This window comes from Maniola jurtina, chromosome 7 (genome assembly GCF_905333055.1).
Source record: "Maniola jurtina chromosome 7, ilManJurt1.1, whole genome shotgun sequence".
NCBI lineage: Eukaryota > Metazoa > Arthropoda > Insecta > Lepidoptera > Nymphalidae > Maniola > Maniola jurtina.
The window spans coordinates 9,002,714-9,018,113 of NC_060035.1; the positions used below are offsets into that span (position 1 = coordinate 9,002,714).

General features: G+C 35.7%; 1 protein-coding gene across 10 annotated transcripts in view; it reads left to right on the forward strand.

The window, feature by feature from the left end:
- Positions 1-2,068: 2,068 nt before the first annotated feature.
- Positions 2,069-15,400, forward strand: part of LOC123867156 (NUAK family SNF1-like kinase 1) — a 47,426-nt gene continuing 34,094 nt past the window's right edge. For 6 of the 10 annotated variants that reach the window (XM_045909044.1, XM_045909046.1, XM_045909048.1 and 3 more), the window contains exons 1-2: positions 2,070-2,310; positions 14,505-14,610. In XM_045909044.1, coding sequence (XP_045765000.1) covers positions 14,510-14,610 — 101 coding nt within the window. In that variant the 5' untranslated portion in view covers positions 2,070-2,310; positions 14,505-14,509. Of the gene's footprint in view, positions 2,311-14,504; positions 14,611-15,400 lie in introns of all 10 variants that reach the window. The other 4 variants (XM_045909051.1, XM_045909052.1, XM_045909050.1 and 1 more) reach the window with 1 other exon arrangement.

Consider the following 15,400-nt stretch of genomic DNA (forward strand, 5'->3'; position numbering starts at 1 on the left):
ATATCTACTTGTATCTAAGTGGTTTCTAGCAACATGAAATTCATGATATCATAGAATTGGTACGAGGAAGGCAAGTATCTGGGACAGTGCATCAGTCATAACAAAAACAACAAAATTAGGTATGGAAAGTGAGACGGTGATGTCAACCGGATTTCGTTAAATAACGTAACGAGATAGGGTACATTACGACATACCGACAATCTCCGGTTGGACAATGATATAGACCGTGTACGTAGGTCAATCTACTGCATACATTTCTTTGCACTTTGCTCAAGTTGAGAATAGAACTCGTATGCGTATCTAACTATAAGTATAAGTACAATATGAAAGTATGCAGACCAATGTTGTGAACAAAGGATGCTTTAAGAGCAAAGCGAAACGAACTTAGTTTCGTTTTGCTTCGCTCCCAGTGTAGCAAGCGCTTATCCTACTTCCTACCGTGAAAGTTTGTATGTATGGATGTATGTATGGATGGATGTATGCATGTTTGTTACTCTTTCGCGTAAAAACTTATGGACGGATTTGTCTGAAATTTGGAATGGAGATAGATTATACCCTGAATTAACACATAAGCTACTAAGAAACAGTTAAAAATTATTTTGCTATAATCCGCCAACAGGATAAATCTGTATGGTCAAACATGCAGTTACAAGCTAAGCACCGCTTACCTTCCCAACCAAGCAATAAAGCCAAGTTCCCAAGCAAGCACCGCCACCACCATTCACATGCAACACCACACAAGACTTTTCCACTACTCTCGACGCACGTTTCGCCCCGACCCCGGTGGCGGTGCTTGCTTGGGAACTTGGCTTTATTGCTTGGTTGGGAAGGTAAGCGGTGCTTAGCTTGTAACTGCATGTTTGACCATACAGATTTATCCTGTTGGCGGATTATAGCAAAATAATTTTTAACTGTTTCTTGCTAAACATGAACTTCCGCAAAGTAACGCCTGATTCTATCCAATACATAAGCTACTTTTTATCCTAGAAAATCAATGAGTTCCACGTGATTTTTAAAAACTTATATCCACGGGAACCAAGTCGCGGACATCGGCTAGTGCAGCCATATTTTAAAGGAACTAATACAGAATACTACCTAATCTAAATATCCAATAAGACTATAATCTGCTAGAACTTAGAACAAGTAAAAATCCTGGAATTCTTAAAAACAAGATTTAGCTAGTCATTCGCTCCCAACTTGACCTCGCATCCTAATAATGTAAAATTAGGTAGGTAGGTACCTACGTTACGTTCTACCAGTAAATGGAAAAGTTTTGCAAGCGAAAAGCTATTTGTATTTTATTTGAAAATTGACTGATTTTATAACTTTAACAAGTGTAAATTAAAAATTTATAACACCCCCGACAACTGAAGGTTACAGTAACGAGAAAAATACATCGATGGAAAAGACCTAATAACTTTCAAACGGCTGAACCGATTTTCTTGGACTATTCCGCTCCTACGATCCAAAGTATCCAAGCATGAACATCCGAGTTTTCCAAAACATCATTTTCAAATAAATAATTATGTATCCAGGCAACGTCCATCTTAACAGCTTGACATTTGTCAATTGACATAATATTATGAACCTAACGGTTATCTAACCTTCTTTTCTACAAGAAAACTAGAAAAGAGCTGATAACTTTTAAACGGCTGAACCAATTTTTTTGGATTATAGCTAAGAACACTCTCGATCAAGCCACCTTTCAAACAAAAAAAACTAAATTAAAATCGGTTCATTCGTTTAGGCGCTACGATGCCACAGACAGATACACAGATACACAGACACACAGATACACACGTCAAACTTATATAACACCCCTCTTTTTGGGTCGGGGGTTAATAAAATTATTGTGGATTTCGAACACAGATACATTGAATAGTAATTTTGTAACTTTTGTGTACTCATAACGCCATCTTTAAAAGCAATGAATAGTCAAGTGTATCACCTTTTGCGAGTAGAAAGCGCCATCTAGCGAATGTTTAATTTTTGCATAATTCACACACAGATGCCGCTATGAAATAACATGAACGTATTTTCTAAAAATAACACTAGAGTTCGTTAGAGCGTTATATTTAGTTTTAAGACATTTGACAAAAAAGATGGCAGCGATTGCCGTCTGCTGTCTTACGGATTTATTGCGAAAATGGCGCATTATGTGATATTTTCACAAAATTTATCAATTATAAGTGAAAATTTGTGTAGTGTTGCTTTGTGATGGTGTGTTGTTTTCCATGATTGACAGTGTAACTCGTGTGTTAAATAGAACTTCGACATTCTTCGAGATATTGGATTACACATAAAATAAAGGTATTTCACTCCTCCTACGCTTTAAATCTAAGAAGTATTGGTTGCCTATTAATATTAAAGCCATTCTTCTATAGCTCGACAAGCCTGAATGCTTTAAATCATTATATAAGACGTGTACACTATGAAGGCTGGAGACTGATAAATTCATGTGTATCGCTGTATTTTGATAGCGTTTTACAGTATGGTTTAAAGGTTCGTGGAATTTTTGTACGTGCTTGCGGTTGTGAAGGCTGGAGTCATGACCGTCTAGCGATTGAGTTATTGGTGCCTTAGCGAGCTTTACATGACATCAGCAGGCGATACCAACTGCTGTAAACATTTAGATTTATGATTCATCCGACGATATTATCGCCCCGAAAAAAGTGTATTTTTAACATTTTATTGCAAGAAATAATAATCATGCTAATGTAGTAAAAGTGAAAACTTCTTAGTTAGCAGGTTTATAATATGCCAGGATTCCAATAAGTATATTGGGAACAATCTGGATGTCAGTTATATCCTGTAAGAAAATTTTTGATTCCAGATTGCTAAGTTTGTACTTGCAACATAATTATGCCAGTTTTTTTTTTAAGCAGAGCACCACAAATACTACACAAAACAGTTACCTACTCATACATAATAGCTGTAGCTTATTTTTTAATTTGTACCCAATAATCTTTCCCTACAGTGCATTGGCCTTTTTAACTGGCTTCAAAAAAAGGAGAAGGTTCTCAATTTGTTGAAATCTTTTTTTTGAATAGTAAGGACCAATTCTTCAATCGTCAAATACCTTTTAGATGAGGATAATAAAATATACTTAGTTAAATAACTGATTTCAGTGTAATAAAATACATTTAAATACTTAACTGTCTATAATAATTTCTTTATATAAAAGAGGAGTCAGGAGGAGAAGTTTTGTTTAAATAAAGGAGAAACTGTCTGACTGTCACTGTCATATAGATGCACAGTTGAAACCATTTTTTAGAGAAGTTTGAGTCACATTTATAGAACTTCAGATAGAGATAATCACATAGTCAACAATTTTACTTTAGTAGAGCATTACGTCTGTCCTTGAGACAGACAAAAAGTCACATAGGCATCAGTGACAGAATCAATGCTGTATGAAGCAGAATTTGCAGATTTAGCTCTCAAAATTCCCAACTATCACTGACTATTCCATAAGTAATTAGCAAAGTAAATTGTATCCATTTGGTAAAAAAGCAACATAGCTAGGTTTGCACCTGCCCATGTAAAATAACCACTATGGATGGGTGCAGACTTTGTTGCTGACTCTACAACTGTTAGGGATAAAATCTGAATTTAATCTTTTCAAAAAATCATAATCCTTCCTGCTGGAGACTGTAGTACAAAGTACATAAATATATAAGTATAAATTTTAATCTTTTTCGTAAACAAAATATGTATATTATTTTTATTATTAAAATGTACTAAATTTGTATATATAAGATATGTTAAGTACATAGTTACTACAGATAAATAAAGTAAAAAGGGATACATACATGTAGGAGAAATAATTTTTACATTCAAAACAAATGTCTGTCCTTGGCTAATTGTGTGGCAGTTACATTCTAATAATAAAATGGAAACTAGGTCTGTATTTTTTCGTAGTAGCTTCCTAAATCTGTGGACTTAGCTTCCATGACATAGATTTGTGAAATTCATTTAGACCAGTGCAGTACAAACATAAATAAGAGTAATTCGTACAATGTATATATCAAATAGAACAAACAAACCCACTTATTTAATAAAATTATTCTCATTTGATTTGAATTACTTACTTATTTAAAAATAATACAATCAAATTGATTCCTTTTGCGGCGTTGAAGCAGGTGATCAGGGCTCCAGAGAAAAAAACTTCTCATAATTTATACTGTCCCAAGTATTACTTACTGCCTTCTGAAACATCAAAGTAGACATTATGTATATATCAATTCAACACCCAAGTGAAGGCATCTTATGATGTTGGTTAAAGGGATTTTAAACAGATTCAACACTGACTCTATTTCATCTCAGCTTTTTATGTGGATTGCCATCACTTGTTTTTATTAGATGTTGTAAGTTTCTGTAAGTTTCATGCTTTAATGGTGAAGAAAAACATTGTGAGGAAACCTGCTTGCCTCAGAGTAAGTACTCCATGTTCTCAAAGGTGTTTGAAATCTGCCAATCCTCATTGGGCCAGTGTGACAGACTAGGGCTTAAAGCCTTAAACCCTCTTCATTCTGAGAGGATACTTGTGCTTAGTAGTGGGACGGCAATGGGTTGAACATGATGAAGTGATAACGCATTAGATAAGGTTGACTTTAGTTTGAGTTAGGATTAGGAAGAACAAGATGGGATCCACGAAACTAGTCTATCCCACCCATAGCGTAAACTCAGAAGCTCATAAAGGATGCCCGGAACGAAAGTGGAATAGTTGAAGCTGAATAAAAGGATGATGAAAACAGTCTTAATTTAATAACTTTGGGCCAGTCCGCGTCGCCCGCTCCTATTCCATTTATTTCACTGATAAGCCATGATACCCTGGCGGTTAAGACGTAGACCTCCTAGGATTCAATCACAGGCACACACCTTTTCGGAGTAAAATAAAGCAATGAAAGGAAACATCATGAAGAAGCCTACATGCCTCATGTGTACTTTTGTGGTTACTTCATGCCGGCGCTACGCCATAGAAGCTGTGGTCTAGCGCATGGATATAGCAGAATGGTTCCCTTCACTATGGGCAACTGAAAGCTCAGCCAGCTCAAGCTCTAGTTAACATACCTACTATTATCTCCCGATCATGTAACTGACTAAATTATATTATTTTATGGCATGTATCTATAATATGAATACACTTTAGCATTGCCAAAAAGTATAGTCATCCTTAAAAGTTGGATTGAAGACGTTGAAAAATATTAGGCTATCTGATCCAAAATTTGATTGTGCATTGTTGATAGAAATACAGCGCGCGTCATGTGAAAACAATGGCCACAAAATAACGAAATCATTCTAACTTCGCCAAAAAACCAATTTAAGTCCCTTGAACTGTACATGTTTAAATTGAGTTTAAGGTATTAACAGGGCTCTCTCCGTCACTCGTTTCATACAATCGTAGTTCCAATTTCATTTGAATATTAAGCAACCAAAATCCATGAAATTTTGCAGACATATTCTAGAAACTAATATCTGTGTCTGTGGTGTTTCAGATTTTTCTAAAAATATGTAGTTTTAAAATTACAGGGGCTCAAAGATTTGTATGAAAATTTTTAAGACCGCATAACTTTGAAACCGAATATTTTAACAGAAATCTGGAAAACCACAGACATAGATATTAGTTTCTAGAATATGTCTGCAAAATTTCATGGACTTCAGTTGCTTATTATTCAAATGAAATTGGAACTACGATTGTATGAAACGAGTGACGGAAGAGCCCTCTTAAGGGTTTTTGATTTATCGTGCAAAATGTCGGAAAAATACCTGAGTACGGAACCCTTGGTGCTCGAGTCTGACTCGCACTTGGCCAGTTTTTCTAAGAAGATAAACTTAAACAGCACTAAAACCCGACTATTAAACGCAAATTGCCGATAGAGAGCGATAGATATAGTAAAATTGATTTTCAATGGTATTATTCAGTAGGTTCATCCCAGGTTTTTGCATATGTCAAAGTAAGATAATAAAACGTTTCTAACTTACTTAAATATTGTTTATTTGGCCACCATCCAATAACACAACATCAGTGCACTCTACAGTGAAATTAAAGCGTTACAATCGATTGAACTTATCACGCCTGAAGCCGCACTCCGGCTGATCTGTATTACTGATGGGAGTTTTGGATTTGTGCACAAAATTATAGATACAAATAATCAAGCGCAAATCTCCCTAGGTACATAATTGTGTCGTGTATATAGAATACTTCTATTTTTTAGGTTGAGTACATTGACTTATCTAAAACTATACCAAATTGGGAACTTAAATAATTATGGAATCAACCTGAAACAGTTTTATAGGTCAAGCCAAAGAAAGCTTATAAATCGAGGTGTTATTCTAAAATACGAATGTAATAGTACGTTACAGTCCACGTCGGGAATAAAGCAATTGCTGGCCGAGTAATATTGCAAGGACGTGGCGAAGCCGAGGACTTCCCAAGTGATTTTGAACTAAACGAGGTCGTTAATTGCTATTTCGGCCGAGACTTCGGCCGAGAGGAATCAATAAATATAACTTAAAATCTTTATAGGCTAATTTTCATTCCTGCGAATTCAGTATTTTTCCCCCTGCTAATAAGTTGCAATATATATAATAATAAAAAATTGTAATAAGAGTGGTTACGCACTCATCCGATCCAAGTCCGTGAAAATACGGATATAAAAACATGGACCGAACTCTGATATTGCTTACGCACTAATCGATCTCATTCAGTGTACATTGATTTAATATCTACGCCTTATATCCGATTTAAATCCGAGGCACAACCTAGATAATCTCACGGATGACGGAGAGAACTAGGACGACGGAAGTCGGAGGTAGGGTAAGCTACCACACAGATAGCTCTATGAAATTCATATTTTATTTGGTTTTTCGCAATTTGTAAACTAGTACGACAAAGTAGGCTTATGGCATTCTAGTTGCGACAATCACAATATCATCTCCACCTATTTATATAAAAATCTTTACTTGAAAGGGTCCAGTTTAAGAAATTAGGTCTAGTATCGACTGTAACTCACAAACTAGTCGACACTAGAGCTAATTTCTTAAACTGGACCTTATCAAGTAAAGATTTTTATATAAACACGTGGAAATGATACTGTGATTGTCGCAACTAGAATGCCACAAGCTTACTTTGTCGTATTAGTTTACAAATTGCGAAAACCAAATATTTGATTTTTGCGGGCAGACCCGTCGCTTGCCCCTTAAAGAATCTTGTCAGCAGCAGTATGAAAGAGTCTAGCAATTTTTATTACTTACTGTCCTGTTGGAAATTGCTGGCGTGCGGACAGTAAACAGCCGATTACTGTCTTGTTTTTTTAGCAATGGAAATGGAGCAATTTCCGAGCAAGTGAGAGAAAATAATGTAGGTGATCTAATCGCTTACTAATCGTAGGTAGGTACTCTATCTAGGGAAGAATAACGACTGCAGGCATAAGTATATCCTCTATACGAGGGCGTTAGATAGTCCGTAATTCATACCATAGACAATCATCAAAATTTAATTTACAATCATGTTTTGGTGTTTAATGCACTGTTTAGTCAGCAGCACGGAATTATGTTCTATTTTTGTTACGTTCAACGGTCCTAAGTTCTAGACTCTGCCAAATTGTAAAATTTACGACAAAAATAAATTATGCACATAACTGCGTCATCTCGTTAAAAGTATTGTTTTATTTTTTGTAAGATTTAGGTTAACAGGGCTCTCTCCATCACTTACTCCATACAACCGTAGTTCCAATTTCATTTGAATATTAAGCAACCAAAGTCCATGAAATTTTGCAGACATATTCTAGAAACTAATATCTGTGCCTGTGGTGTTTTAGATTTTTCTAAAAATATGTAGTTTTAAAATTACAGGGGCTCAAATATTTGTATGTGAATTTTTAAGACCTCGTAACTTTGAAACCGAATATTTTAACAGAAATCTGGAAAACCACAGGCATAGATATTAGTTTCTAGAATATGTCTGCTAAATTTCATGGACTTTGGTTGTTTAATATTCACATGAAATTGAAACTACGTTTGTATGGAGCTAGTGAGGGAGAGACCCCTCTTAAGTCTGATCGCTAACATAGTATTGCTACACCCACAAACACACTTATTATTTTGCCTTTATTATTTATTTTTACTATGTATGTTAAATCAATGTTTTCTAGTCTAAGAATTATATAGAATACTACATTATTGTTATGGTTATATTGGAATAAAATACAAATATAAATAATTAACACAAGTTAGGTAGCGACATTATGTTAGTGAACAGACTTTACATGCCTCATACTCTTTATTTTCCTAGTTAGATAGAACTAGGCACTTAAAATCACCAAAATGTACATATAAAGTTTTTTTTTTAAATCAGAGTACATAATTTATTTACCTATATAATAATTAATGCCATCCATGGCGGCATTTATTTAGTGATTGAACTATAACAACGATTGTTAACTTTAGTAGGTTCGAGTACCTACTGTAGTTCTGTGCTGATGTGCGAATACGAGTGCGAAGCCGTATTTATTGCCAAGCGATTTGTCGTTTTTATGTATATTCATATTATAATGAACACAGAAGCCAACTATGTGAAGTGGATCCACTGCATTTGGTGTAAAATGCAAACGTCAATCACACTTCACACTAATATTATAAAGGCGAAAGTTTGTATGTGTGTGTGTGTGTGTGTGTGTGTGTGTGTGTGTGTGTGTGTGTGTGTGTGTGTGTTTGTTACTCCTTCACGCAAAAACTACTGGACGGATTCGGCTGAAATTTGGAATGGAGATAGATAATATCCTGGATTAGCACATAGGCTACTTTTTATCCCGGAAAATCGAAGAGTTCCCACGGGATTTTGAAAACCCTAAATCCACGCGGGCGAAGTCGCGGGCATCGGCTAGTTTCTTCTATTTCGACGCTATATTAAATGGACTTTAAAAAAGCTCTCGTGTAAATGAAATTTTGTTTAAGTAAGTAAATATTATACTACAAACTTTATAAACTACATTTGAAAGATTGTTTCTAGATTTTCCATAATAATTAATGACTAGCTGATGCCCGCGACTTCGTTCGCGTGGATGTAGGTTTTTTAAAATTCCCGTGGGAACTCTTTGATTTTCCGGGATAAAAAATAGCCTGTGTGCTAATCCAGGGTATAATCTATCTCTATTTTAAATTTCAGCCCAATCCGTCCAGTAATTTTTGCGTGAAGGAGTAACAAACATACACACACACACACACACACGTACAAACTTTCTCCTTTATAATATTAGTGTGATTAGGAAGTAAATATTACGTAAGATTCCATGCTGCAAAATTAGTATTGACATTGGGTTTGGAACTAAAGTATTTATTTATAGTTAGCTGCAGGTACTCAACTATTTCATTTACTTCCATGGGATTTAAATTGTACGTACCTAGTACTTACATAGACAATTTTGACTTCTAACCTAAGTAAGTAAGTATATTATACGTTTTTTATGTTTGCCCGTCAATGTTTCTAGATGAACCTTTAAAAGTTTAAACAGCAAAAGTACAGATGCAGAGAGTGTAATGCTTTCATAGAGCAATTTAAATTGGGTTTATTGTACGTAGTCTGTGTTAGTAGGATCCGTAGGCGAACTAAGTGCGAATAGTTGATTGGAGGTTATTCAACTGGTGAGTGGACAGAAATAGCGCGATCACTCGCGGCATCTCGCGTACCTCTGATGACGCCGCGTCGCCATCACCACTGGGACAAGCCGTGCTTCCGGGCTTGGGACGGGTTCCATCTCAGCGTTCTGCGTGTCATAACTCATGGGCTATAATGACGTCATGTCAAATTCATGATGGCGGACATGACGTACACAAAATAGTGTACTGTACGTGAAGAAATGTCACCTAATGTTATCCAAAAAGCCTTATTGTGTAGATTCTGAAAATAACACGTGTAAATTAAAAATTTATAACACGCCCGACAAGTGAAGGTTACAGTAACTAGAAAAGAGCTGATAACTTTCAAACGGCTGAACCGATTTTCTTGAATGATAGCTAAGAACACTCTCGATCAAGCCACCTTTCAAAGAAAAAAAACTAAATTAAAACCGGTTCATTAGTTTAGGAGCTACGATGCTACAGACAGATACACAGATACACACGTCAAACTTATAACACCCCTCTTTTTGGGTCGGGGGTTAATAAAAAGGATCCACGTTCTCAATAAGCGGATGCATCCGTGTTCGTGATCAATGGAAATTATTTTGTCAAAACTCATTTTTGCCAATGCGACTTATTTACGTGCAAATGGATAAAATGAATAGTCACATTGCAGGAACAGAACTTTATCAATAGAATTAGGTACCTATAATGGCGCATTCCAAATCTATCATATTATTATTATCATCTCTAAATATCTGAATCATCATTATCATATCTGAATTCTAAAGCAGGGAATGTTGCATCAAAATCAGTTAAACAAATATGTATGTATGTATATAATAATGACATTTTCAAATGATCTAGTTAGGTAGGAAGGTCATGATAAATTCAGGCAAATTTTTTGATTCTGGTACTACTAATTTTACTAATTATTATTTCAACATAGATAATATTGCCCGCATTGATGTTTCATTTCGGTATTCAGTTCAAAAAAGTAAAATTGATCATGTCTCGCAATTCCTCGTACCTACTTACCGTGATTCAAAAAATCCCAAGAAACTGCGCGTGACGACATGCTTTTGAAACGATAAATCGCTACCAAAAATGTCATAAAAAGTGTATTATTAGACATCGGAATATAATATGCATTTGCATGTTTGCATATATGCAAGTGCATAAAACTCTATTTTTATAGCATTATTGCTTATTTTACTTACTTGTAAAATCTAAATCCACGGGCATGTCAGCTAGTACTTTATAGGTACACTTTCTTGCCTTACCTACTTCTTTTCATTTTGCCGTTCCGTGACGCGGTGCCGAGTGATGCCGACTGCCGAGGCCATGCCAGCCAATGGAAACCGCCCTATGGGTATTGCGTCTGTCTTCCGCCCATAGTCGTTCGTCGGCCGGTGGCGGGCGGGCGCGGCGGCGGCACGGCTGCGGGCGCTCGTTCCGCGGATGATATTTTTAGAGGCGCCGAGACGCCGGCCTCACGCCATCCCGCATGTTAATTGGCTACTTGCGTCGCATTTTTCAGGAAGACCGCTCACACTACGTCAATGCCATTGAAAATGCCGCTATCGACCGATAAACATTGACACCTTTATGGGCCAAAATAACTTTGACCAAGATATTAACTATATCTACCTAGATCTCGAAAGAATCCAACTGTGCATCAAAACAAACTGAGCAATATTGTATTAAAAAGTATGAAGTAACAGTTACGTAAAGTACGTTAGATGTTACTTAAATTATTATTGATATTTATATTCAAGTAAAGGATGAGTGAATTAATCAAAATACGTAGACTGTGGCACTAAAAAGAAAACATCTGTAGTAAAGTTAGACATAGGTACCTAATGTCTCATGTCTCATGTCTTTTTTTATGCAAACAACCAACGGCCAGAAAATAATTTAATATAATATGTACCTAATGAATAAATTGCAGTGGCAACACATATTTTATCCGATTTACCTACTATTTTATTGCTGAATAGATTCTGCGGGGGAAAACGCTGTGAGATATGATACTACATACGAGTATTTATAATTTATAATATGGCAAGTTATTCAGTCACTCGCTGCTCACTAGCACTAAGTAGCATAGAGAGCAACACTCATCCGGGTAACCGACCGCCCTACTTCCTTGACTTTTTCCTTTTTAGGGTTCCGTACCACAAAAGGAAAAACGGAACCCTTATAGGATCACTTTGTTGTCTGTCTGTCTGTCTGTCGTGTCAAGAAACCTATAGGGTACTTCCCGTTGAGCTAAAATCATGGGTAAGTAGGTAGGTCATATAGCACAAGTTCAGGAATAAATCTGAAAACCGCGAATTGTGGTTACATCATTAAAAAAAAAATTAAAATGTATTTCAATTTTCAAAATAAGATAACTATAATACCAAGTGGGGTATCATATTAAAGGGCTTTACGTATACATTCTAAAACAGATTTTTATTTATTTTCATGTATGATAGTTTTTGATTTATCGTGCAAAATGTTGGAAAAAATACCCGAGTACGGAACCCTCCGTGCGCGAGTCTGACTCGCACTTGGCCGGTTTTTTTATTCTTAGGATCGATTCACACTGATACAGAACAGAGTCGAAGCAAATTGAAGCGACAATTTAAAATTTTACATAGCTTATTTTATTTCTATCTCCAAGTCTAAAAGGTACTTATTTGACTGACATAAAAAGCTTGAAATGAACTGAATGCGCAAGCGGTTTTCTCAGTATTTTTTCAGTACGTTGTTTTGCTATGAGTAGGTAAGTAAAATTTTCGATTCTTGTTTTAATTCGCTTCGATTCTTCGTGATTGTGAACTGTTAATCGACCCACAATAAACTTTAGGGCCTGTATCAAAACCGCCAGATAAAGATTCCCAATACAAAAAACTGTCATAACGTAAAAATTCTGTGGATAAAGTTTATTTGGAAGTTGTGAAACAGGATCTTAAGTAGGTAGCTAACGATCCCAATGAAATAAGAACAATTCGTAAATAAAATAGTCTTAGATCTGTTTTAGTTTACTAGGAAATAGATTGAAGCAAAAACATTTATTCATCTTCGTGTACCAATTAAAAACATTGCAATAATGCAAGTGGGCGTACAGACGTTAGGAACCACAGATGAGACTATCCAGCTCCTACTTTTATCGTCTTATTGTTTAATCTTGGCTGCCCTATGAAAATGCTTTTTGAGGAAAGGAAAACCACCAGAATCTGACATGTAGTACCTATTACCTACCTCCTACGCTAATATCACAAAAAAAGAAAAAGTTTTAACTAATTGTAAAAACGCATTACTTACATAGCTGCCGACAAGAATAGCAAATTACTTGTATCAATTCTATGCCAGACGATGTACAGCTATAAAAAGTTTGAGTGAAATCATTGGACACTATTTAATTTCCTACTTTTTTATACTTAGTTGAGGTTTTTATTCAGTATACTGTGTAAACTAATTACTATAGTTAAGTATACAAGGAGCGGTCTCATGTCTCTGTAGATTTATAAAGAATAACACTATTGCGCCAAAAATTAGCATCGCCTTTTACTTGAATATTTTTTATACTATAACTGATAACAGCCACGAGAAAGCAATTCTTAAACCTCTAAATATTGTAATTAACTTGTACCAGAAACAATCCCGTGGGTTGTAAACAGTTCATAATGCAATAGGTAACTAGACGTCGACGCGCCGTTCCGGTTCCGCATTAGCCTAATCATTACACTAATTTGAAGTGAACACGCAACCAACTTGTGCTGTTATGCTGTCAAACATAACACTAACATTTTCACAGTCATTCTTGTTAACACGGAATACACTTTACTTTTCCACTATAAACCGGAGTGGATTAGCATAACGTGATATTTTGTGCTATTTAATCTTAGACCTTAGTTTTAGATTTAAAAGATTGATCTGAACACCCATTCTGTCGGGTGTATTGGTGTTTGTTTGTGATATTGTAACATCAAATGAATTCATTTTCATTCTTTCTTACCGTGTAATTACGGTAATCGTAAAACCCACAGTGGTCCATTTAAATACTGGAAATGTTTGTTTTATGTCCGCGGTTACTTGTACGCGGGGTTTCCACTCTAGGACTGTTAGACCCTAACGGCCATCACTTAACATTGTCTATTTAATATGGTATCTTTCCATTTCGCTATAATTATCTATACTAATATTATAAAGAGGAAACCTTTGTATTTTTGTATTTTTGTATGTTTGTATTGAATAGGCTCAAAAACTACTGGACCGATTTCAAAATTTCTTTTACCATTACTTAGAGGGATTCTTCCGAATCCGTATAGGCTATATTTTATCCCGGAAAATAGAAATGTTCACCCGTGCGAAGCCGGGGCGGGTCGCTAGTATATTATAATACAGTTCAGGCTAAGTCATTTACTCTGAATCTCCTGCCATCATCTCAAATTTTATCTCTCAGGGAAACTTCGAATTTAACGAGACGAATACAAACACCTTAGCACAGTTTGTAACAGATTCAATTGTTTTTAAACCAATGACCCTATTACATCTCTCTATCAACGCCAACTGTTTTACGCGCTGTCTGCTAGCGAAAAGGTCGTTACAAAACAAAGATTTGTTAATATAAATAACTCATAGATCGCCCACACTTTCATAGTTTTTCTAATGTTGTGCCTTTTGTTCAGTTTCTCTTTCTTTCTTTTTTTGTACGATTTTCTTAACATACCTAATCTCTCCCTCAGAGAGGTTATGATGAGATTTCTACCAACTAAAACCTACAGAGGCTACCCAAAATTATCTATTATATTAAGAAATAAATAATTATAAAAGAAGAATACTGTAAATCTTAGTTTAGATTCACTAATTTAGTTGTTTATTTTATTCTGTTGCAGTCAAAATGGTGGTGGGCGAGAACAAACGTACCGCCAACATCATGGACGGCATTGAGAACACCGGTGACGTCCGCCTCCACGACCATCGGCTCCGTCTCAAACAGAGGTAGGTAGTATTCACTGGACGATTTTATTTATTAATCAATATTTACAATACTAAGAGAACGAGGGCTGGTTGCATGGAAACGCTTGGCTTTGCATCTGCAGCCCACAAGGTTGTGTATTAGTTACATGGCTTTATGTATTGCATATTTGATTACATATTCTGATATTTTGTTTAAAAAAAAAAGAGCAACTACTGAGTTTCTTGCCAGCTCTTCTCAGTAGAATCTCCATCCCTAGCCAGTGGTAGAGTCTTGACTTATCATAAGTGGCACATGATATGAGATAAATTTATATGAGATAATATGAGATAAACCTTATATGAGATAAATTTTCAATTTAATTTAATTTCCATCTCATTCTGAGAGGAGTGTGCTCAGTAGTGAGCCAGCGATGGGTTGATGATAGTAAAAATAAAATCTATAATATGTAGAATAATTAATGACTGAATTTCATGAACTGTTGGTTAAATATTGAATTGCACTGCTGCCGCGTGGTGCGATTTTATGAAACCGTAATTTAGGTAAAGAAAATCATTCAGTTTGCTATTCAGTATTCAGTAAATAAATTAGACTTTTATTGCAATCGCTCGCCTGGGCCGTGGTGAGCTAGTGACCTCATTTTGGAGTTTCGTTATGCACCTACGCTACGCCCGACTTCTCCGATATGCTGTAGCTGTAGGTGGAAAGGTTGCAAGTGACGTCACGTTGTCAACGATACCTTTGCAGTTTCTCTGTTCATTGAAATTGGCCCGGATTCGTTGCTTTCTAATAAATAAAATGAAGTAACTAGAC